Genomic DNA, 24,234 nt, shown 5'->3' with positions numbered 1-24,234 from the left:
TCCCCCTCACAGAGGCTGGCAAAGATTAGGCAGCGAAAGAAAAAGACAGGGGACGAGATGTTCGCTGAACTTATGGGGTGCTCCCGAGATGAGGCGGACCAGCAGAGCCAGTGGAGGGAGACCCTCTCTCTGTACCAGCGCTCGGGAGGAGAGGTGGCGTGAGGAAGACAAGCAGTCGACTCAAACGCTGCTTGGACTAATGAGGGAGCAAACGGACATGCTCCTGCGCCTTGTGCATGTTCTGCAGGACCTCAGGCAGGAGGACAGAGCCCCCCTGCAGTGTATCTGCAACCGCCCTCCCCCGCCACAAAGTCCCATACCCCCCTCACCCAAAATAACCAGAAGGAGGGGCGCCAGAGGCCGTGTAAACTGTCTCTGCACCCCAGCAGAGTGCTCAAGTACCGAAAAGCTCTCATAGCCTAAATTTTGAGAAGTCCTTTCCTTCCCGCCTCACCCAAGCCCCCATTCCAGTTTCATCCCCTAACTGTCTAGTTGATAATAAAAATACTTTTCTGTTAATTACTGTTTCTGTCATGTTCTTTTAGAGGAGACTGTGTTTGAAGGGGGAGAAGGGGGTTGGTAATTGGACAGGACAATCACCTTTACCAGGGTACAGACATGGGGGCAGGATCAGCAGCAGGTCACACACACACTGCAGTCAGTAGGCACCCTGGTCGGTATGGGAGGTGGTTTGCAGGTTCTGTGTGGGTGGGGGGGTATGTGACTTTGTAGCGGGGGAGGGGGATTACAGATCTCATTCAACGGTCCCTGTCCTGGACCACAGAGCCACGCAGCAGAGGAATCTGTATCCGTCCTCCCCCGCCAAAAGGCCACATAGCCCCTGCTCACAGAGTCCCAAAAAGGAGGGATGGCAGGCTCCGTTGAAACATCCAGTCCGGCACTGCAGACCGCTCTGGGAGCAGGAGCCTGTCATTCCTCGAGTTTACAGACGATCTTTACATCACTGCACACCCTATCCAGCACAGTCCGTGTCCCAGTTTCAACCCTGTAACGCAAAGTCATCAATAAAGAAACCTTTGTAAAGTTACAGTGGAACATGTATTTTATTTTTAAACGTGTGTTGGAAGTTGGGGAAGTGGGGTGGGCGGGGTATGTAACTGCAGATGCTAGTCAACAGTAACTTGGTAAAGAAACAGGGGCAGGTTCAACTTCTCTGTAAAGAAACTGAACAGTCACAGGTCACGCTGCTCACTGCTCGCTGGTACTTGAAGAGTTCCTTGTCGCTGTGCAAGGCGCCTGCACAGAGCTTCACGAGCCAGGGCATTAGCGGGTAGGCTGGGTCCCCGACGATCACTATAGGCATCTGCACATCCCCAAGACTTATTTTGTGGTCCGGGAAGAAACTACCTTCCTGCAGGCGTCTAAACAGACCAGAGTTCCTGAAAACACGCACGTCATGAACTTTGCCTGGCCACCCGACGTTGATGTTGGTAAAACGTCCCCCATGGTCCACCAGTGCTCGCAGCACCATTGAAAAGTAGCCCGATTTCTCAGCAGCTGACTGTGGAAGAGGTGGACGATAAGGTGCAAGGAGTTGACAACGGCCATAACTGCAGCGGGATCCATGCTCAAAGTGCTGTGGCGCCCGCGCTGTCACTGAGCAGAAAAATGCACGAACAGATTGCCCGCAGGCGCTTTCAGGGAGGGAGGGAGGGAGGGCGTGATTGACGGTTCAATGATGACAGTTACCCAAAACCACCCTTGACACATTTTTCCCCCCAGCATGCATTGGGGGGAAATCCCAGAATTCAAATGGGCAGCGGGGAGTGCGGGAACTGTGGGATAGCTTCCCACAGTGCACCACTTCCAAAGTCGACACTGGCCCCGTTACTGTGGACTCACACAGTCGAACTAGTGTATTTAGTGTGGATACACAACTTCGACTTCATAAGGTCGATTCCACAAATTCGAATTAAGTTGATTCGAAATAGTCTTGTAGTGTAGACATACCCAGAGAGTCAGCATGAAGTTCATGAGAGCCAGTCTCCTTTCTCTAATACCAGAATTATGGTTGCCAGGGTTACCATTTTGAAGCACTCCTTAGAAACTTGTTGAGTTTGTGTAAGCTTGCATGGGTCTCCATCTACCATTCTTTTTCTGTGTGAGAAAATAATGGGAATAAAACCCTCTTCCCCTGTGTTGGAGTGGCAATATTTCCATGGCTCCTAGTTGCAACAGGCAACAGGGTCTCATGAGAGGGGTCCTTGAAGAGGGATGGGGAAGGTGGGTGGGTAGGGAGAATAGAAATAAATGGGAGAGAGTAACCCTTCTGGACAATTTCTAGTACCCATTTGTCTGTAGTGATGTTGTTCCAGACTGGGTAGTGTGGTAGCAGTCGGTCTCCAAAGAGACTGGAGGTCATCTGATAATCCAGCATGGGAGAAGATAGATGTCTCAAGCCCTTGACCAGTACTTCAAAATGATTGACAGGGTGTTGAAGATTCAGACGTGGCAGATTGATTCTGATTCTGCCTGTGCCTTGCTTGTTTTTGCTTGTGGCATTGATCGTATTGTCTCTGGGGCGGGGAGTACAGGGCGGGACAGAATCTTTGGGTATAAAATCTGCCCTGTTTTTTCTTGTTCGGGAGACCATAAATACCCAAGGTCTTCAAGGTTGTTCACAAGTTGTTTAAGATATGAAGAGATGCATCTGTGCTCTCAGCAAATAATTTTTGGCCCTCAAAGGGCAGGTCCACAACTGTGGCTTGTACTTCCCTAGGGAATCCAGAGAGGTGGAACCATGATGCTCGACGCACGACAACGGACGTGGCTATGGATCGGACTGCCATGTTGGCAGAGTCGAGAGAGGCCTGCAGGGCTGTTTTGATGATTAAGGAGCCCTCTGTAACATTGGCTTTGTATTATTCCTTTCCTTCCTCTGGCAGTTGATCAATAAAGGATTTCATTTTGTTGAACAAGTTGTAGATATATTTTGCTAAAAGACCTGAGTAATTTTCTATATGAAATTGTAACAAGGCCAATGAGTAAGATTTGCATCCAAAGAGGTCAAGCCTTTTCCAGTCCTGGTCATAAGTCTTTGTTTTCCCCTTTGGTACACCACTTCTACAACCAGTGAATTAGGACCGGTACATAGTATTTCTGTCCGAGCATGTACAGGAATGTGAGACAGTGGCAGGTGTCTGCCATATTGTCTTTGTGGGATCCATTGTGGCTGAGTTAATGGGCAGAGCTATCTTTGCTGATTGGTATGCCTGCAAGATGTCAGTGAGTTTGTGCTGGGTCTCTGGCAGCTCTGCTAGAGAGATGTCCAGGGATTCAGCCACCCTTTTGAATAAGTCCTGAAAGGATTTAAGGTCGTCGCCTGTAGTGGGCAGCAGTGGCATAATTGTTTTGTCCAGGGATGAGGACAAAATTTGGGTGGGTGACAGTATATCACCTTCAGGGACCTCTTCGAGCTCCTCTCCCTCTTCCTCCTGGGCTTGTGATGGTGGTGGACCTGTGAGTGAAGAGATCTGGGGGGGTCCTTGGTGCTGGTGGGTTGGAAGGTTTAAATGTCTGAGCCCTGTGGATTGCACATGGGTTCTGGTATGGCCATTTGGATAGCATAACGACGGGCAGAGACATCCATGGTAGTGTCTGCCAGCTGTGCCCTTCCATAGGCGGTTGTTGATGAGAGGGTCCCAGTTTTGGGGAGGAACGATGAGGGGTGTAAAGGCTTGAATCATCCACTTTGTCCTCATCACTGGATAGTGGAGGTGCAGATCTAATAGGAGTGCCTATTCGGCTCGGTCCTGGCCTGACTGGGGTGCCATCTGTGCTGAACGGAGGGGTGGAGGAGATAGCCAGATCTGTCACTCTGGTAAAGGGTTGCGGTATCAGGAAGTCTGGTGCCAGGGATGGCAGTGTAGTAAGCTCCAATGGTGCTGAGGTCGTGTTAGGCTGTGTATATGCAGCAGGTTACACCATTATACTAGCTGGTGCCAAGGTGTTCTTTGGTACTGTCAGTGCCGAGCTAGAGAGCTTAGCTTTAGCTCATGCACCTGAGTGAGAGCCTGGCCATGTCGGTCCCTTGACTCCTCAGGACAGCTCGGTACCGGATGTTCCCGGAGCCTCTCATCCGAGGTTCTCGGTGCCATCGGTACCAGGGCAGATTTCTTGCCAGGAGACCGCTTCTTTTTAGGGGGCGATGACTGCGACCAATATTTGGTCACTTTCTTAGGTGCAGGGTCCTCAGACATGGTTTGGGTGGAGTCCCTTGTCTGAGGCTGCTGCTGGAGATTATTGGCCAGGAGGAGTCCTGGACTCAGGGTCTGAGGGATTTCTCCATCATTAATAATTTTAGTTGGAGGTCCCTGTCTTTCAGTGTCTTGGCAGATAGTTTCTTGCAGTGGAAACACTTCTGTGGTGCATGGGTTTCCCCGAGACAGTGGATGCACTAAGCGTGACATCTGATACAGGAATTGATAGCCTGCAAGTCAGGCAACGTTTAAAGCCGGGGAATTAGGCATGCCTGAGGAGGTTCAGGGCTATAGAAAACGGTCGTAGTTCAGTTACCATCAGAAGAAACCCACTAGTAACGGGGAGGAGGGGATGGAGGGGGAGAAACAAACAAAATAAAGTTTTGTTTTGTTTCTTTTGCTTTTTTTTAAATGTGTAAATAAGGACAGGAAAACGGAAGAAAACCAACAAAAAGGATAAATAAAGATGGGAATATAAGCGATTTATGAAATAGACAGGGGCACTGCTGTCACTCCCACTCAAGCCAAAGGTGGTAAAGAAAGAACTGAGGGGCGGTTGGCTGCGCACACTAAGTAGCTGATTGGAACAGTGCAAGATGGCAGCTGTGCATGCACGGCCAATGGGGGCATTGCTGCTACAAATCTCTGATTACAAGCACAGGGTGCCAAGACACCTAAAGTGGAGTACCCATAGGGACACTCCTCGAATAAGATGTTTCTACTTTCAGTGAACACTTCTTACTGGTACAGACATCTTCACTCCTTAGATAAACAAACACTGACAGAGCAATGGCAGGGAAAGCAATATAGAGTTTTCTTATTCTTTCCTAAGCATAATAAGAGCCTTGGGCTACTTAATCATTTCCCTTTTAACTTTTCAGAATTAAGTTTTCATTCATGTATTGAAATTAGAGTTTCAGAGTAGCAGCCGTGTTAGTCTGTATCCGCAAAAAGAACAGAAGTACTTGAGGCACCTTTTGTTAGTCTCTAAGGTGCCACAAGTACTCCTGTTCTTTTTGTGAAATTAGAGTCTAATCTTTCCAGGATGAAAAATCTTTCAAGTATATGTTCTGTTCATGTTAATACTTCAAGGTGGCACAGATGTTCAGGGGGCAGGGTGGGAGAATGATAAATGCGAAAAATCTCACTGTTTTTGTTTCTTTCCTGAATAAACTCAACTTTCTCATAACCCTAAAAGCACAACAGGTCTGGGTACAGAACTGTCAAACTTCGGCCTCCCACAATTTTTTTCCACTGGTAGAAGGTAGAGTTGGTGGAGAGACAAGTTCAACAGAATGTCATCTCTCACAAAAGACTTTTTTGCTAATAAATATTAACAACATACCACTGTGTGCCAAATTATCATGCAACTTTTTTCCACCACAAAATCCAGTAATGAGGACCTGTTTGGACTATTTCATAGAATTCATGTAAACTCAATTCATAAAAACAAAAAAGATACAATTATAGATTGTTATAGATACAATTGTGACACTTAAAATGCTGCTTGCATTTAAAGAAAGATAGGTGGTTCCAGCAGTATTCCCCAAAGTAAACCAAATCTCAAACCATGAGGTTTCAAAATGGAAGAACCTCTTAAGTCCAATCACTGTATGAAGTAAATACCTGAGACCAACCAGATGACACAGGGAGACAAGAAATAGGATACAAATTAAGAGATGGCCAAAGTTTTCCACTTATATTTTTGTTATTAAAATATGACAGTTTATTTAATATGCAATGTCCATAAGTGAATGTATAGTTCCACTTTCTGACAGCTCAGCCCACCAAAAGTTATAGCTAAAAGAATGATCAGATCTGATGTTTTAAAAAATTATCTGTGCTCTTTAAAAATATGTCCTCTGCATTAAATCTACTGAGTGAGATTGTTATATTACCTGTAACAACACCACAGTAATGGTTGTGAGGAGCTAGCTTTTCAGTAACTTTCTCCTCTATAGACCTTTTTCGTCTGTACACCCTGTGTGCATGACCTGTCACAGCCAAAGTGTGATTGAGTGGCTCAATAAATATGAAGTCCTCGTTAATCTGTATAAACCCCATCTGTAAAGGAAAACAAGAGGGACATATAAGGTATGTAATTTAAAGAAACCACATATGCACACAGACACATATACACCCTGTCCCTCCCCCCAAAAAAATCCTTTATTTAAAAAAAATCATTTTAAGAATCCTAGTAGCGAGAATACTATCCTTCCATTTTATTAGCCTCCATCTCAGTGCAATAAACCTCATTTACTTCAACTAAATCTGTGTGGATTGGTGGCTACGTGCCACTAGCAGATGCACGGTGAAAGATATGGAATGTTAAAGGCTTGCTTTGGGAGACCCAGGGGTCATTTAAATATGTACAGCATGTACCGCACAATCTATACCCTAGTTTTATAACACACCATGTTGTCATACTTTCTGATAACCAATTTTTAATAAAATAGTTCATATGCAAAGGTGAATTTAAGGAGTCTGATTCATTTTAGCAATTGCACAGAGCTGCAACAGATATTAAATTCTTAAGACCCCTTTTATAGATTTTTAACTTTGTAATTAAAAAACAAACAAAATTTTCTTAAAAAATAATGCATGCATGGTTAAAAACAGAGAAACACTATCTGTGTTGCAGCTTTTTTTAACCTATATGCCCACACTGACATGAGATTGTAGTTGAGGTCACCAAAATACTGTAAAAACTGTTATTCTTTTAACTAGTACTTACTATGGTTCAACTCAAAACTGTTCAATTTGCCAAAAACAAAACAAAAACAAAACAAAACAAAAAAAAACAGTTTATGTCAGAATTACAAAGCATGTAGAAGACCAAAGTTTTTTTTCTCCATAAAATACCATTAACAAAACTGGCAGGTAACTTCTAATTCCAGAGATCTTAAAATCTATGAAACACTGTTACTGTACTAAAACCCCCCTACAAAATGGTACATCTGGCTCAAATAAGGAAAGTTCTTCTCCATGTATGCATATAAGTTCCCATTTACACAAAAAAAGAGAAGGACTCACTCTCTTATAGGCAACTTAACTGCATAATCATATTAAAACAGAGATACTTAATTTCACAATCAGGTGTATTAGCTGTACTTCAGACTGAGAGTTTTCTGAGGACTAATGCTGAATAGACACAGTAGTTTCATCCTTAACATCCTATAGTATCTTTAAAATAGCTGGATTTATTTGGTTCATTTGGGGGTTTTTTCATATTTTTTGTTTATTTTCAGGTTGATTGATAATATTTAACAGACTCCCAATTAATAAGTATTTAGGAGGTAAGCAAAGTGCAACTGCCAGGTGGTGCTTTTATACATCCTGTATGTTTTTCTAGTCACCAAAATTGGTCTATTTATATTGAGAATTATGTTTTTAAATAACTGGTGGAGTATATGCAGAGCAGACTAATTTTCTCCTGATATTTGTGGATTCAGCTATTGAATTTTTAAACTTTATTTTTTTAATGGAATGTCTGTGAAAGGTGCTGAGCAGGCTTGTATATAGAATCTCTTTTCTCAGAACAGGTAAAGAACAAACAGTAGCTCTGCAAACTTCTCCACATCACTCAGCCCATGTGCCTTAGCCCTGACCTGGAGGAACTGTCCCTAAAAATGAAAGAATAGCTCATTCTCCATGCTCTTTCAATCTGTGGCCTCTTTGCTGAGAAGTCTACTTAATGGTGGCATTTGTTATGTGGTGACCTGTGTACTAAGGGACTGACTGAGACCATCAACTCATTTCACATTAGCTTTGACCACTACTTACTTAGACTGAATGTTAACCTAGTGGTGAATAAATACTGTTCCCAATCCCCTGAGTCATTCAAATAGGGAATTGCAAATTGAACATAAAATCTACCAAAGATCATTAATATCAGCCATACATGTTAAGCTGGATAATTCCCAGTGGAATTTGAATAGCCAAATATTCAATCTGTTCATTCTGGCTGCTCTTGAAAATAGCATAATTCTTTCTGCCTGACTGACAGTCTACTATTCCTCCATCTCCTGACTACACAGAGGAGGAGATGAGAAGACATCCCCTCCTCCCTCCCCACCCCCACAGTAACCAAGATCCCCATTCTTTGGTTTCATTGGGAGGGGAGAGAAGAACATCTCCCACCACTGCCTTGAACCTCATGGAGCTGGAGCAGAGTTAAAAAATAACCTTCCATCTCAGTTCCAAACCAACCTCCCATTGCAAGAAAATAGGGATTTCTTTTAGCAGAGTTCACTCCGGCACATCATTCTGCCCTAGAAAGATCATTAGCCAGTGATACAATGCCCAGAGGAATGAGGCTAGATATGACAATGGCTCAGGTAGCCAGGCATCAACACAGTACAGTCCTCAAGTTTGATCCAGCAATTGGGTGTTGATATATGTTGCTTGCAAGATGGTATCTGGTCTTTAATCAATACAAGCAGTAAAACATTTATGTCATGAAAATACACTTTTAGGAGACCAGCCAGAGTAAGATAAAGAAGCAACATAACCAACCTTTCTGAGTGATTGGGACCTCATTTAGCTTTGACTGAAGTCAGTGGAAAGCTTCCCAATGATTTTAATGAGAGTGGAACATGCCACTAGGTAGGTGCACCTATCTTTCCATCTATAGGTAACACTCTAAACTAACTGTTTGCTGTACATGTGCATGCCTCCATTTTCAAATGACTTAAGTCATTTATTTTTCAAATGCAGCAAAGAACTTACTTACTGAAGACTATGTCAAAGACAACCTCACTGATAGACCTGATGAACAAACACTAGCCAAACACCTACTCCTGCCTCTTAATTACTTCTGCACAAGCACAGTAAGGATGCAAATGCACTGGAGGTAATATCTAATCCATACCTGGTTGCATCTGCTGAATGTTCACAGATACCTTGGTGATATGCACAACATAAATGCGCAGAAAATGTGCACATTCTAAGAGGTACATATATGTCTAGCATGTTCCATGGTGCAGGCACCTAACAAAAATGGAAGTTTTCTTTTGCAAATGCTCATATCCCAATTTGTAAAGTCTTATAACTGTCATAAAATAAAAACTTGTAAAACCTCTAGTCCTGAAAGAGGACGATCCCTATGTTGCAATGTCCATTATAATAACCCTACCCAGAGTTCATTTCCCTAAAAACAATGGCATATTCCATTTTTCTATTTGATGAGGGGCGTGCTTCTCCTGTTATTTACACCTGTATATATTTGAAGTAACTATTGCAGTCAGTGCACTAAGATAAAGAGAGGAGAACGTGTCTGTTCACATTACAAGAGAAAACGGCTATACCCAGTATATGTGTGGTTCTTGAGCTAAGATCCTACATGCAACTCTGACTAAGTCTTTTGCTCAGATTCTGCCTGTTTATTTTCAAAGTCATAGCAAGCCAAGTTCTGTCAAAGGAGTGCTCAGACACAAATGAGGAAGCCTGAGGAGCATTTAGTGACCATAATCCACCATATACATATACAATCCCCACAGATTTAGCTCCTTGGAGGGTGAAAAGGGGAAAAGAGAAAACACCAGCAGACTTTCTACCATAATCAGGAAAGGAAGTGGAGATTAGGGACAAAAGAACACCCACAGGCACACATTACATCCAGAAAGACGCAGGAGAGAAGGAAGAAATATTCCCATCCTAGCATCCAGGGGTAGAAATGAGTACAGAGACAAAAGTTGCAAAAAAAGGAGCCCCAAAGTGCCACAGACTAACTATGGCATGATGTCCTGATTTTGTGTTATAATGTTTGCATCATAAAGATCCACTGACATATAGTGATGCTGCATTGTGACAAATACAGATATGTCACAACATAGCCATCATAATGCAATTTCAGGACATTGTGCCTGGCCTATTGTATGGCTTTCTATGACCCCATTTAATGAGGAAGTAATTCTCCAATTGTTCAAGGATGAGTATCAGTGAGCTACACTTCGGTGTTAGCGGATCATGGCTATGTAGTAACCTGTTGGATTGAAAAAGCACCACAAAATGCATCTGAGAATTAGCTGCCTCAATCACCAAATATTCCATTATTTAAAAAAACTATAACTACACAAAATTTCCTTTTCTTGTGATTTATATTTCAAAAGCTTTAAAATAATACCAATCACACTGCTTGGGCAAAAGATGCATTTATGCACATATGTGGTATGAAATTAAATAACATTTGTTCCCCAGCTGTTAATTCATGTCATCACCAGCATACTAGCACATGGATACATCTGTTCCTTTGTCATAAATAATGTTATCTTCCCCAAATGTCAAAAGCAGAATTCACATCCCAAAATTTACCAGTGCTTATATGAAAATAAGAATCATGCCTTCTCTCTCACTCATTTAATAGCTGCTCTCTGCTGTTCAACCATTGCTATGTATATTCCATAGACATTCCATTCCTGATTATATTAAAAAATTAACATAACATGGCCATCTTCTGATTCTAACCACACACTATCCTGCCCATCTGCAGAAGGAGGATGCATAGCAGCTCTACAGATCCCCTAAAGTTGCCAACTCTCCAGTATTGTCCTGGCGTCTCCAGGAATTAAAGATTAATATTTAATTAAAGATTATGTCATGTGATGAAACTGAATATATCCAACCAAAATTGGCAGCCCTAGGTCCCTTCCCACCATGCTACCGATGATGCAGGAAGCCAGTGCAGGACTGCATCCCCTCATGCGCTTGCACCAGCACATAACCTAGGCTGTGATTTGGGCCTACACTAGTTTATACAATCAGGCAGTAAATCCAACATTTCCTTAAAGGTTAATAAGTCTATTTTAAGCAATATCCCCAAAACATTACCACCATCTACACATTTAAAAAATGAAAAGGTTATTAAAATGTATAGCCCAAAAGCCAATTCTTCTCCAGCACTGATTAACTTTAAACAGAGTGTCATAATCTGAGACTTTGTGGTCTTTACAAAATCTCACAGAATATTAAGATGATTTATTGTTTTGTGTGTCTGATTGCAAAAGCAAAATTATTCATTTACATTTCAGTACAGAACTCCAAAGAAGAGTACTGCAAGTTAACTAATATTATTAAAAACTAATCTATGTTTCAGACATTCAAGATTAAATTAATATATTGAATACAAATAAAACTTTAACTGGACATAAAAATAAATAAAAGCTCTTATTAGAGTTTGATAACAGGACAAGCATAAAAAACATCACAATGTGTTAATAATGTATAAGGACTAATTCTCTATTCTTGTTATATACTATAACCCTCTCTCATCAGGTATCTTTATTTTTGAAGGTTGAAAACATGATTCACAAAGGATAGCCAGTAACATCTGTCACTGATTAAGTGAGTTTCCAGATTTACATACTTCACTATTTATGTGTTTTTTTTCTTCAAAGTTTTCTCTGTCTACCTGCTGATTGCTTTTTCTGGTGCTGAATTAAAGAGAAATACTGTTTGCATCTCCCTTTCCATTTGCCAGTGTGACAAGTGCTTTTTCACATAACCCAATCTTCTTTTTTTTTTCTTCAATGGCATGCAGTGTGTGTGTGTGCGTATTAATTCCAAACATATACTGCCTTAACAGATGAACAATATTTTGAACATTATGTAGAGTTAAAAGCACACTTTCAAAATCTTCCCAAAAATTTAGACTCTGTAAAAACAAAGTTTTCAAAACCTAAGATGAACTGGAATGTTTCCCTGATTTTTAAAATGTCTGTACTACTCTGTAACCTTAGCAAACCCGCACTTTACAGCATCACGCTACAGCAGTAGCAATGGCTCTCAAATTTATTTTCATTACCTATTTTTATCAAAGCAAGTGAACTCAGGCCATACATTCACATGTTCAAGAGAATATTCATATAGATCAACTATTAATGAAACACTAGAATACAGAAGCATATGGAATAGTAAGAGGCATACCATCACCATGGCTCATTTCAGTAAGCAGTGAGTGCACCTGATTCTACATGGTGTAGCCAGTTGTGGAAAAAATGAGACAAACTGAAACCGAAAAATGACCTGTGAATCACTTCCAGGAAAAGACATGATACAAGGGGCAACAAGGTAGTGGGGAAGAGAATGGGGGACAGGACATCAAGGGGGGTCTCACATGGAGAATATGGGCTTGGTCTCCCTTGAACCTCCATTCCCCCAATCTGTCCCAGTTCTGTGACTGCCAGCAAGGCCCTGAGGTGTGTGGCTACTGCCTCTTCCTCCTCCTTGCTCTGTCCTCCTGAGGACTCCAGATGGGCTGGTCACCACCATGGACAGCACTGAGGGTACATCTACACCACAAATTAAGGTGTAAGCTATGCCTACCCACATTACTTAACATGGCTGATAATAGTAGTGAAGATGTGGTGGCATAGGCTTCAGTGCAGGCCAGCCTCCCCAGAACAAACCCACTGGAGACCCTATGGACAGACTCAGGCCACTAGTCTCCACCAGGATCTATGCCATTATGTCTTCACTACTGTTGTTACCTGTGCTAACTGGATTAAAGCTAGCACAGGTATGCCTACCCATGCTACAATCACACTGTTACTTGTGGGGTGGAGGTACCCTGCAAGTAGCTGAGAAGAGGAACTGGCATGCCAGTGCCACAACATCCTGTGATGGCAGGAGGGGATAACTATATGGGAGGGGAAAGCAGCTCAGTACTTGTAACATTGTTGTATGCATGACAGAGGCTTGAGGTGGAGCTGGAACAAGCACACAGAGAATTTCTGTATTCTTATTTTCAAGACTGCAAATTAAAAAAGCAATACAAGAGTTTGAAGCCCTACCCCGACACTGTCCGAGCCACACTATGTGAAGCATCTGCTACAGTAAATCTGACTAGAAATAAAAGTGAAACTAGTTAGTTTTCTTTCACTGTCCAAACTAAGACAAAGAGTAAATGAATACCACATAGATTATTAAAGTATTAACAAAACAAATAACACACTTGTTCCTTTAAAAACAAAAGGGTTTATAAACAGGCAGTTTCCCTTTAACGTTTATTGAAAATACTCCAGCCCCTCCCCCGCCATTGCACTTCTAGCTGCTAAGGTATCTGTAGACTCACTGGTCTTATAGTCCCTTCACCACATGTGCTACAGACACGAGCAGCACCTTATCTTTAAAAAGACTCCAGCCAACTCCAATATGTTAGCTATGGGCCACAGTGTTCTTTAGCAATGGGCCAAATTGGAACTCCAAGAAGCCCGTACATCTGTAGTTCTGGGAATGAGTCAGTGTTGTTAGATCTTTACTAGTGATCTCACAATTGACAAAAATGTTGCCAGCCTCCTACATATCTCCCAAGAGCTGCTGCAAATTTAATTCACCATGGAAACAAGATAACTGAAGCCACCCACTGGATGGCCAGAACTGACTGACTAGGATGTAGAACGCCTCTTCATTTTTGTCCATAATTTTCAGACATTCAATTAAAGGTCAAAATGGATGCTGCAGTACAGTTACTTTTTCCATCTGATTCCTACAGTAGACTGTCCCTTGGTATTTGTAGTTCTTAATTTACTGTCCACCCTGCTATCAATTTACATTCTGTCCTTTCCATCATTTAGACCCATGATTATTATTGCTACCCCCCACAGACATATTTTGTTGATGTGGTGGGAAACCAATCCAAAGAAACACCCTTTCTAGCCCTAAATCAGTGGTTCCCAAACTTTTTACTTCACACACACACACCCATTGCACCTGTCCACCCCACCACCGGGATCCACTGTTGGGACCTGGGGCCAAGTTGGGGCACAACTGGGAGTGAGGCTGTGGCTGGGAGCAGAGCCCAGGCCAGGAGCCAGAGGCTGAGGCCAGGGCCATGGCTGGGGGCAGGTCTGAGGCTGAGAGTGGAACCACAGCAGGGCTGTGGTCAGGGCTGGGGACAAGGCTGGGTATGGAGCCACAGCCAGATACCGAGGCCACAGCCGCAGCTGGAGCCAGGACCGAAGCCGTGTCTGCAGCTGGGGGTGGGGCTGGAGGAGAGCTGGAGGCAGAGCGGGGCTGGGTGGCACTCCCTCCACTCCACTCGGGTGGCCTCGGGGCCAGATGCACCAGCTGCTGCTCGGACGGCCCTGGGAAGCTGGCTCCAGAGACCGCCTGAGCAGCAGTTGGTGCGTCAGACCCCCAGGACCACCTGAGCAGTGGTAGGTGTGACTGGCTCTGGGGACTGCCCGAGCAGCAGTCCCCAGGATGGCTAGAGCAGCCGCTGCTCCAGTGGCCCTGGCTGCTGGTGCCGCAGCTGGCCTCAGCCCCCCCCAACAGCAGCCCCCCCAGGGTGTCCCTCTTCCAGCAGCAGCCACCCTCGGATGCCCTCCTCCAGCAGCAGCCCTCCCAAGATTTAGTCAGGGATATTTATAGTACAAGTCATAGACAGGTCACGGGCTATTAATTTTTGTTTATTGCCCGTGACCTGTCCGTGACTTTTACGAAGAATACCCGTGACTAAATCGGAGCCTTACTTATTAGCATTTAAGAAATTGATACTGAATTGCACTATTATATTGCACTATGATATTAATACTATGGCATCATTCACGTCTTTTTATCATGATGTCCACTAAGTGAACCAATGTTACTGTTTTTAGGGAAGTTTGGCCATTTGAAATCGCTGTACACTGAAAGAATTCAGTAAGTTAGATGTGCTAATTTTTAGATGTAAAACAGTCAAAAACTGTAATTTTCTGGGTTGTTTCTTTGATCCACTGAAACTAAACTTAAATTTAGCATGCTAAGCAAAGTGAGCAGAAGGTTGTGGTTTTCTTGTTTCCCCCCACCCCCAAAAATGGCAAATGCCATACACCTTTTGTTGTCAGACTGTTTAAAAATTATTTCCAAAGATGGAGTTATGATATAAATACACATTTTTGTATTTCCTTTTTATATAAGATAAAGATATAAAATACAAAAAATATATACTAAAATGGTGTTATTTTGGTCTAACAAATGAGCAAAGGAACAGACAAATTAGGAAGCTCCTGCTTTGAGTGGAATTACTATAGTCTTCACATTGCCATGACTGTCAGAGTCAGAACTGTAGAACTGGACTCTTTAATAGAACATAAACTATTTTGCTTGTGTATCATACTGTACACATGATATGTATTAACCTTTTTCTAAGAACCTTGCTATATGTAAACCTAATAGGAGTTAAAGATGAATAAGACAATCTTTACTCAATTTCCTTGCTTATGGAATTTTGAGATTATGTCCTTTAATATTACTTTCTTAAAACTACAGTGGTCATTTGTATCTCCTCAACTGTGGTCAGAAGGGCAAACATAACTGCAGACTTACAAACCCACACATTTGTCAAAATGTATACTTGCCAATTATCTATTTTCCCTTGACCTCTAGAAAGCTGAAATATATCATACTATGACCTGCTACTTCCAACTACTCCAAAGCCTGAAACTTTAGTTTAAAGCTATATTTTTATACATATACATACATATACACATACATATACATACACACACACGTGCATGCATATGTGTGTGTGTGTGTGTATTAATTAATGCCAGTTAGAATTAATTCAACAAGACTTAACTTAGTCAAATCCTACTTTCCTTGCTGAAGTTACTGAGAGTTACACCTGGATGAGGAGTAAAAACTCCACGATTTTGCCCAAAGCTTTATTATACTACCCACGCTTGCACTGAAAGAAACCAGCTACACATACTACTCTCTTCTTTCCATCCCTTACTATACCCTTTGTTCTCTCTACCATGCATTATTTCATTATTCTCCCACTTAAAAAGTATTTTAATAGATCTACTTTTCTAACAGGCATATATGTACAAGATCTTTACTATACAACAATGAACAACAGAATGAGGAACAGTCAGTCTAGTAGAGAGATAAGTAATCTATTCCTTCGACTTGTTACCTCTGTATTGCAGATGTGTCAGACTCCTAGCCCATGGGTCAGATTCAACCCACTAGATGTATTTATGTACCCTACCTGGCATACTCAAATGCTGTAGAAGCTAAGCTTTCCCCCCTCTTTTTATAAGGAATTTTCTATAACTCCTGGGTGGGAAGATAACCTTCAAAATGTAAACTGGGCATTAACCAATGCAGTATTATATTCCTAAGTCTGCAGATATCATGAAACACTGACTCAAAGTGTGAATTCTCCCTGCACCTATTAATTTTTCTGTTACATTCAAAGCCTAATGACAACATTTTTTAAATGTCAGCATAAATTATTTAACTAGTAATCTCTCTGGGGGATGGCAAGGTAAGAAGGTGGAAACGAAGCTCATGGGGATGAAGGGTGGGCATTAGGAGCTGATGCAAGAAAAGAAATGCAGAGGTAAGAAAGATAAAAAAAAGGACTATGAGACAAATAAATAGAGAAAGGAAGATGGTAAAGGAAGTGAAACAAAAAGCAGACATATTGGTTGCCCTAAGGGTGAGCATTGAGTAATTCTGAAAATACAACAATAAAGATACAGGACACATAACTACTGCTAATAACAACTGCTAGCATTTTCAAAGGAACCTAGGGATTCTGGCACCCAAACCCATTGAATTCCAATGGAAGTTGGGCATCTAACTCTCTTAGTCATCTTTAAAAACCCTCTACCATATATCTTCCTGAAAACCTCCCATTGACATCATCAGGGTATTCACTGTGAATGGAGGGCACTATGTAGTCACCTATTTATACACTGCCCATGAACAATAATTAAAAATGGAAATCAGCCCTCTCTACTGAATGTGTGTTACATCCCTGGCACATTGTAACCACTGCACTGAAGGGTGTCACTGTGAATGATGTGGTACACCAGTCTTTCATTTATCTATCTTGAATGTGTTAGCCAATGCTTACGCTTGGTCTCACTCTTAATATCAAGAAGACTAAAGTGCTCTATCAGCCCTCTCCAAATGAGGTATTACTTGCCCCATCTATCAAAATCAGTGGAGTGGCACTGGAGAATGTTGATCATTTCCTCTACCTTGGAAGTCATCTTTCATACAAGGCAGATATTGATGCAGAAATTCAACATCGCCTGAACTGTGCCAGTGTAGCTTTTTCTTGTTTATGGCACAGGGTTTTTGAAGATCACGACATTCAAACAGACACCAAGCTTCTTGTTTATCAAGCCGTTATTCTCCCAACACTGTTGTATGGGTCCAAAACTTGGGACAACCTATAGATACCACTTGAAAGTCCTTGAGAGACACCATCAACACTGTCTTTGTAAGATTCTGAAGGTCAAATGGGAAGACAGGTGCACCAATATTAGTATCCTGGAAGAGGCAAAGACCACCAGTATTGAGGCAATGATCATTCATCAGCAATTCTGCTGAACCGGTCGTGTTGTCCGGATGCCAGACCATCGCCTCCCAAAACAGGTCCTGTTCTCTCAGCTGAAAGAAGGATACCATAACATGGGAGGACAATGGAAGCGTTATAAGGACTTACTGAAGGACAACCTAAAAGTGTAATATTGACATTGACACTTGGGAGACACTTGCCAAGGCTCGCTTAAAATGGAGTGAAGTCCTACGTGATGGTCCCCTACATTTTAAACTTGCTCACCAACAAGCTGAAGAGGACAAGAGGCACAGAAGGAAGGAGAGACTGGCTTCCAGTAATGGTCAACAGCCTCCTGCTGAGCCTGAAAACATCTGCCCTCATTGCAATAGAACTTGTGGTTCAAGGATTGGCCTTATTAGCCACCTGAGGACCCATGACTCCCATGAAAGATGATCATATTCGGTAACGAGTGATTGCCCATCATCACATCAGTCTCTAAGTGTTTGGTAATTTGCTGAGTGTACCATAGGTTCAGAAGCAAGTGTTGTAAGTGTTCCCTGAACTCCGCTCTTCAGGCAATAACCATCAGGGCTTCCCAAAAACACTCACACAATTCAAGTAAGAAAGATTATTTCTTTACTAGTGCTGCCAGAAAACAAAATTTGCAAGTACCCTAGGCATAGCCCATAGCTTCCTGCTGTGGGTCCCTGTAGCAGGGCGATCACCCCGCTCCGGCTAAGAAGGGGTTAAAAGTCAGCCCTTGGAGAAGGCCGGGGCTGAGAGAGAAAACCCTGGGCTGATTGGGGAAACAGCCGCAGCTGGGCCATGCCCCAATCAGGCCGCAGCTGACCCTAAAAAGGGGCTGCTAGGCTGAAGTTCAGGCAGTCTCTCTGCCTTCAGAGAGAGAGGGGCCTGGCTGCTGGGAAGCTCAGGGTGCCTAGAGTGCGGCAGGGCTGCGGAAAGGCCAGAGGGGCTGGGGAGCTCCAGGCTGGCAACTCCCCAGGCTGCAGGGCCTTGTCCAAGGCCCCATAGAGGCACTGGGTTGCAGAGAGAGGCAGCAGGTCCAGACCCAACCATGCTTATGATGAGTGGCTGACACTGCAGCCCACCCAAGGGCATGGGGGCGAGTTGGTGACTGGCAGTAGCCTACGACTGAGGCGAGGTGGGGATAGGAGGCGAGGGTTCCCCGGGGAGAGGAGACCCGGAGCCTGAGGGGTTACTGCCAGGGGGCAGCACCCCAGATAACGGGGCACCAGAGTCCAGGGAGGGACACGGGGGCCAAGTGGCAGTGGGACACCGGCCTGCAGAGGGCGCTCCAAGGCTGGAAATGAGCTAATTTCCGAAAGAGACCAGCAGGAGGCGCCGCACGCTTACAGTCCCACTGGCCCCCTACCAGCAACAGGGTGGGTCTCAGCCAAGCTCTTAGTCTGCTTCCTATCAGGCCTTCCCTCCACAGCCACACCTCAGCCTGCTGCCACCATCCTCTGCTCCTGTTCACATGCAGTTTCAGGCTTCTCCTGATCCAGATTCCCTAAGGCTCTGGTAGGACTTCCCTTTCCTGTGCTGGAGGGATTATGGAGCCCTCCACTGGCTAGATGTTGCACTGGGAGTTACATCAGTGCACTGTAAACAGCCCCAGGTTCATTATAATCTGGTATTTGTACATTATTTCATTGCAAGTTTACTCTTTACACAGATTCTTTTTAAAAAACACTCATCCTTTTAAAGCAGCTTCATTGTAATTTAACATATATTTGGGTTGGTGCACAGAAAATGTTATTCTTTCCACGGGTCTATTCCTTTAACAGTTTATTTTTAAGTGGGCTCTTCCATACATTTTTTTGCCAGTAATTACCCAGAGGTATAGGCATTGTTTGCTGTAACAAAATCAATTCTGTCAAAACACTGGAAGAAACCCAACATATAAAATCCCAAAGCTCATCTTGATAAGTCATGTACCAAGAAAACACAGCACAATTTAACAGTATATCAAGCTGATTTCAAAATTAATACTGCAGTCTACATCAAATTCCTAAAAAACGAAATGCTACAAGGTGATAATTAAGATGTTTGGTGTGTAGCCAAACATCATAGTTAATACGTTGACTTTTTCTGGGACACTGTGGAAACATTTACGGACAACCTCAAGCAGTGCCTCATCCAGTAGAGGACAGGATAGATTTATACACTGTTCTTTCTCTCCTGAGATGTGAGTTTGAATCTGTTCCAGTCTGAGATTACTAAACGAACGTTAATGATGACTCAGTGTTAAAAAGGATATGATTGCCAGTTTCAAAACCTTCAACAAGAGATGATGTAAATCTGGGGGATATGTTCTCCTCTCAATGCATGTGTTGTTCCTGTTATACAGACCTACGAAGAAATGAAGAAGAGAAAAAAAGACCTATGTCTCTAAAAGGCAGATGGCAACCAAATCAACAGTTTCTAAAGGTGTATATCATATCCCTTATTTGTCATATGAAGATTACATTTATTATCTAATGAACATACAGTGTAAGTACTGATGATCCACAGATTAAATCCAAATTTATCTAAAATGTTCTGATCCAGCTAGCCTTGCTGGTGAGGCATGACCATCCCAGGAATTCAGTGTGATCTAGTAATCAGATAAAAAGACCAGACAAAGGGAGTCAGGAAGACCCTTGAAGTCTCAGATCCCTAGTAGTGGTTGGTTGAAGTCCAGGATTCATTGTGTGACACTCACATGTCACATAACCCCATTTTAATTCAGGCAAACCTAGCTCTAAAATGTAGTAAACAACACAAAATGTAGTTGTGCATGGATTTGTTTTTTAAAAAATCTTGCCCTGTAATTGGAACTGCATGTATTTTGATAAATTACATAAAGGAAGGTCTTATTTAAACATCATCATTAATGTTCTGGAAAACAGAGCAAGCAACATATTACTGATATTTGCTGATGACACAAAATTGGGAGGTATTATAAACCCCAGAAGGATACTGAAGAGGACCTCAAGAGCAGGAAATGAAATGAAATGGAGGGGGGAATCCAATACACTAAAGGGAAAGAAGATACTTGGAAAGGAGCTTAATAGTGATCATAGACAGAAAAATAGATATGTGGCTGCAATGTGATGTTGCAGAAAAAGCAACAATGCTATTTTGGGATATGGTGAGATTCCCTCTGAGACCTTTTTGACTCAGCTTATACAGAATACCTCATCCAGTTCTGAGAGAACACTTTATCCAGTTATCTGGAATCCAAGACATCAGTTCAACTCCATATTTGTCACTGAGGTTTCTTTATTGGCATACAATCAAACTACACTTGAGTTGATCAGGCCCACCAAGCATAGATGGTGGGTACAGGGCATATCACACATCCAAAGTACAAAATCATTAATCAGTTTATATACAAATTCTAAAACAAACTGCCACATGTGCCTTTTAATCTGCATTGTATCATGCACTTCATGATTGGTTCATTAATTTCTGTAGCCAATCCCTATCTAGATCATGAATGGTTCACGTGCTGCACTACATGCTAGACCACAGCTGCATACTATCACACACAGCTTACTATCGTTACTGGCTACATCTTTTACATATTTACAAGGCTACTTTAAATTCATGCTTTATTCATTGTTTTGTGTCTTGCCCAAAACAGACTAGTTAGAGGCACATACAAAAATATCCTATTTATGGAGGTGAAGTCCCTCTTTATACAGCTTTATACCCACTCTGTTTGGGCACTCTGTAACCAGAAACAAGAAGACAGACTGGCACAGATCAGAGAAAAGCAACAAAGCAACAAATACTAATAAGATATAACAACTGACCAATGAAAAAAGATTCAAAGAAATAAATGTGTACAACTAAAGAGAATATCCACAAATAGTTGAGCACTAAAGAATAGGATGCCAATGCAAAATGTATAGGAGAAAACATGAAAACTTGAGATCTATTAAACTGTGGCGCACTCTCCCAAAGGAAGTGGGTCAAACCCCACTGCCCCAGGTATTTAAAATTGAACTGGAGAAAATAATTAATAACAAGATGTAGTAAACAAACCTGCATGAGCAGTAGAATGAACTACTACGTATTAGGGGGTTTATATCTATTATTCTAATGTTCATTTGTAACCTCTTCTTAATTTACTGATAAAATGTTATTTTATCACCTTTTTTACAGCAGTCCTCCTCAGTGGTTCACAATAGATACCTCTTAAAATTTCATTCTCAGAGGATTATTTTCTTTTTCTAAAAGCAGCGAAAGCACACATCTGTAACAAAAGGCTGTGTTAGTTTGAGATATTAGCCCCTCCTCCTTGACACCAACAGATCCTATTAGAGCACAAGCATACTCCGCTGAAATAGAGTATGTGATTGAGAATGTATTGAGTTCTAGTCCTATTCCGTCAATGACTTGCCGTATAAACTTGGGCAAGTTACTCATGTTCACATTTTCAGCAGTATTCTCTAATACTAGATGTCGATAGGAGTCTCCAGTTAAAATCTGAGATACTCCAAACTAGTGGCCACTTTTGAAAATGTTGACCTAAACCTCTCTAAACCTCAGTTTCCACTTCTGTAAAATAAATGCAAAATTTCATAATGCAGTGTCTTTAACAGAAGTGGATTAAAAGTATATTTTTGTTCCTTCCAATAATATATAGGGTGTACTTGGACTTTCAGAAAGCCTTAGACAGGATCCCTCACCAAAGGCTCTTCATGAAGCCATGGCATAAGACAGAAGGTCCTCTGATGGACCTTTTAACCAGTAACTGGTTAAAAGACAGGAAACAAAGAGTAGGAATAAATGGTCAGTTTTCACAATGGAGAGAGGTAAAGAGTGGGGTCCCCCAAGGATCTCTATTAAAACCAATTTTATTCAACATATTTATAAATTATCTGGGAAAGGGGCTAAACAGTGAGGCAGCGAATTTTGCAGATGACACAAAATTGCTCAAGATTGGGGTCAGTTTAGGACTTAACTAAGAGTTACAAAGGGATCTCACAATATTGGGTGACTGGGCAACAAAATGGCAGATGAAATTCAATGTTGATAAGTGCAAAGTAATGCACACTGGCAAACATCCCAACTATACATACAAAAGAGATCTTGGAGTCACTGTGGATAGTTCTCTGAAAACATCCGCTTAATGTCCAGCAGCAATCAAAAAAGCTAATAGAATGTTAGGAACCATTAGGAAAGCGATAGATAATAAGACAGAAAATAGCGTAATGCCACTATATAAATCCATTGTAAGCCCACACCTTTAATACTGCGTGCAGTTGCCGTCACCCCATCTCAAAAAAAATATATGAATTGGAAAAGGTACAGAGAAGGGCAACAAAAATGACTGGGGATATGGAAAAACTTCCATATGTGTAGAGATTAAAAAATCTAGGACTGTTCAGCATGGAAAACAGAAAACTAAGGTGGAGGGGACATGATAGAGGTCAGGGATCACCCGATGAAATTAATAGGCAGCAGGTTTAAAACAAACAAAAGAAGAAGTACTTCACACAACGCACTTGTGGAACTTATTGCCAGGGAATGTTGTGAAGGACAAAAGTATAACTGGGTAAAAAAAAAAAACTTAGATAAGTTCATGGAGCATAGGTCCATCAATGGCTATTAGCCAAGACAGGGCTGCAACCCATGCTCTGGATATCCCTATGCCTCTGACTGTCAGATGCTGGGACCTGTGAGGAATCAAGCACTTCAGACCCAGGCCCACGTGTCCCCAGGCAGTGCTCAGGCCACAGCCACCACCCAGCTGCACCACTGAGTAACCAGGGAAGGGCTTAGTGAAGGATTAGTTTGCAGAGGGCCCTGCACCCTAAGCCCCTGATTAGGGGAAATATCCAGATCCCTCCCACTGCCTTAGGAGCTCTATATAAACCAGGAAGTAACAACAGAAATTTGTCTGAGCAACTAGAGGAATTCTTGAGTGGCTGCTCCTATGGACCTTCCTTCTTACCAGACTCCTCAGTTCTCTATTCCTGCCTGCTCCTAGGTCCTGTCTTCCTATCCTAGACTCCTGTCTACTCCCAGTTCCTGCTGTCCCTGCTCCTACACCTCATCCCTGACATGATCTCCAGCTCTGACACCCTTGCTTGGCACCTGATCTTGTCTCTGATGCTGACCTTCAGCTTGGTACATGATTCTGTCTTCGGTTCTGACTGTTGGCACTGATCACTAGACATGACCACCCATGCCCTGGTCATTGCAGTACTGAATGACGGGGGATGAATCACTCAATAATTGTCCTATTCTGTTCATTACCTCTGCAGCATCTGACATTAGCCACTGTCAAAAGACAGGATACTGGGCTAGATTGACCCAATATGGCCTGACCCAGTATGGCCATTCTTATGTTCTAATATTCTTATGTTAAAAATGTATTTTCTGAGTTGTAGCAACTCAGTTTCAGAATTCAAAGAAAGCTTACATTCAGTATGTATTTATTTTCCACAGATATTCATGTGTTAATGTATAATAGTAAATACAAGGTATTTAGCTTTGGGTTTGAGAAATACTTTTTTCAGAAAGTAGTTCGGGAAAAGAGAAAAAGAGAGAGAGCATACATGTATACAATAATGTAGAAATAGTTTGGACCTTGAGTCAGTAAGCAGGTTTTCAGTTTCACACAAGAAAATCCTTTCATTATCCTAGATATCTTATGAAAACTACAGCCTCAAGACTGGCTATATCTGAAGATTTAAACCAGGATACTGAGACTCACCAGTG

The 24,234-nt window shown here is 42.2% G+C and overlaps 1 protein-coding gene across 9 annotated transcripts in view; it reads right to left on the bottom strand.

Annotated features, from left to right (window-relative positions):
- The window catches only part of ADAMTS19 (ADAM metallopeptidase with thrombospondin type 1 motif 19), a 381,231-nt gene that overhangs the window by 190,327 nt on the left and 166,670 nt on the right, over nucleotides 1-24,234 (bottom strand). For 8 of the 9 annotated variants that reach the window (XR_005600317.1, XM_039544208.1, XM_039544213.1 and 5 more), the window contains one exon: nucleotides 6,119-6,284. Coding sequence is in view for 8 of the 9 variants with exons in the window: in XM_039544208.1 (XP_039400142.1) it covers nucleotides 6,119-6,284 (166 nt within the window). In the remaining variant the exon portion in view is untranslated. Of the gene's footprint in view, nucleotides 1-6,118; nucleotides 6,285-9,821; nucleotides 9,957-24,234 lie in introns of those variants that run through there. The other variant, XM_039544212.1, reaches the window with a different exon arrangement.

Source organism: Mauremys reevesii, linkage group 6 (assembly GCF_016161935.1).
Source record: "Mauremys reevesii isolate NIE-2019 linkage group 6, ASM1616193v1, whole genome shotgun sequence".
NCBI classification, from domain to species: Eukaryota; Metazoa; Chordata; order Testudines; family Geoemydidae; genus Mauremys; species Mauremys reevesii.
This window is presented reverse-complemented; position numbering and strand designations above follow the sequence as displayed.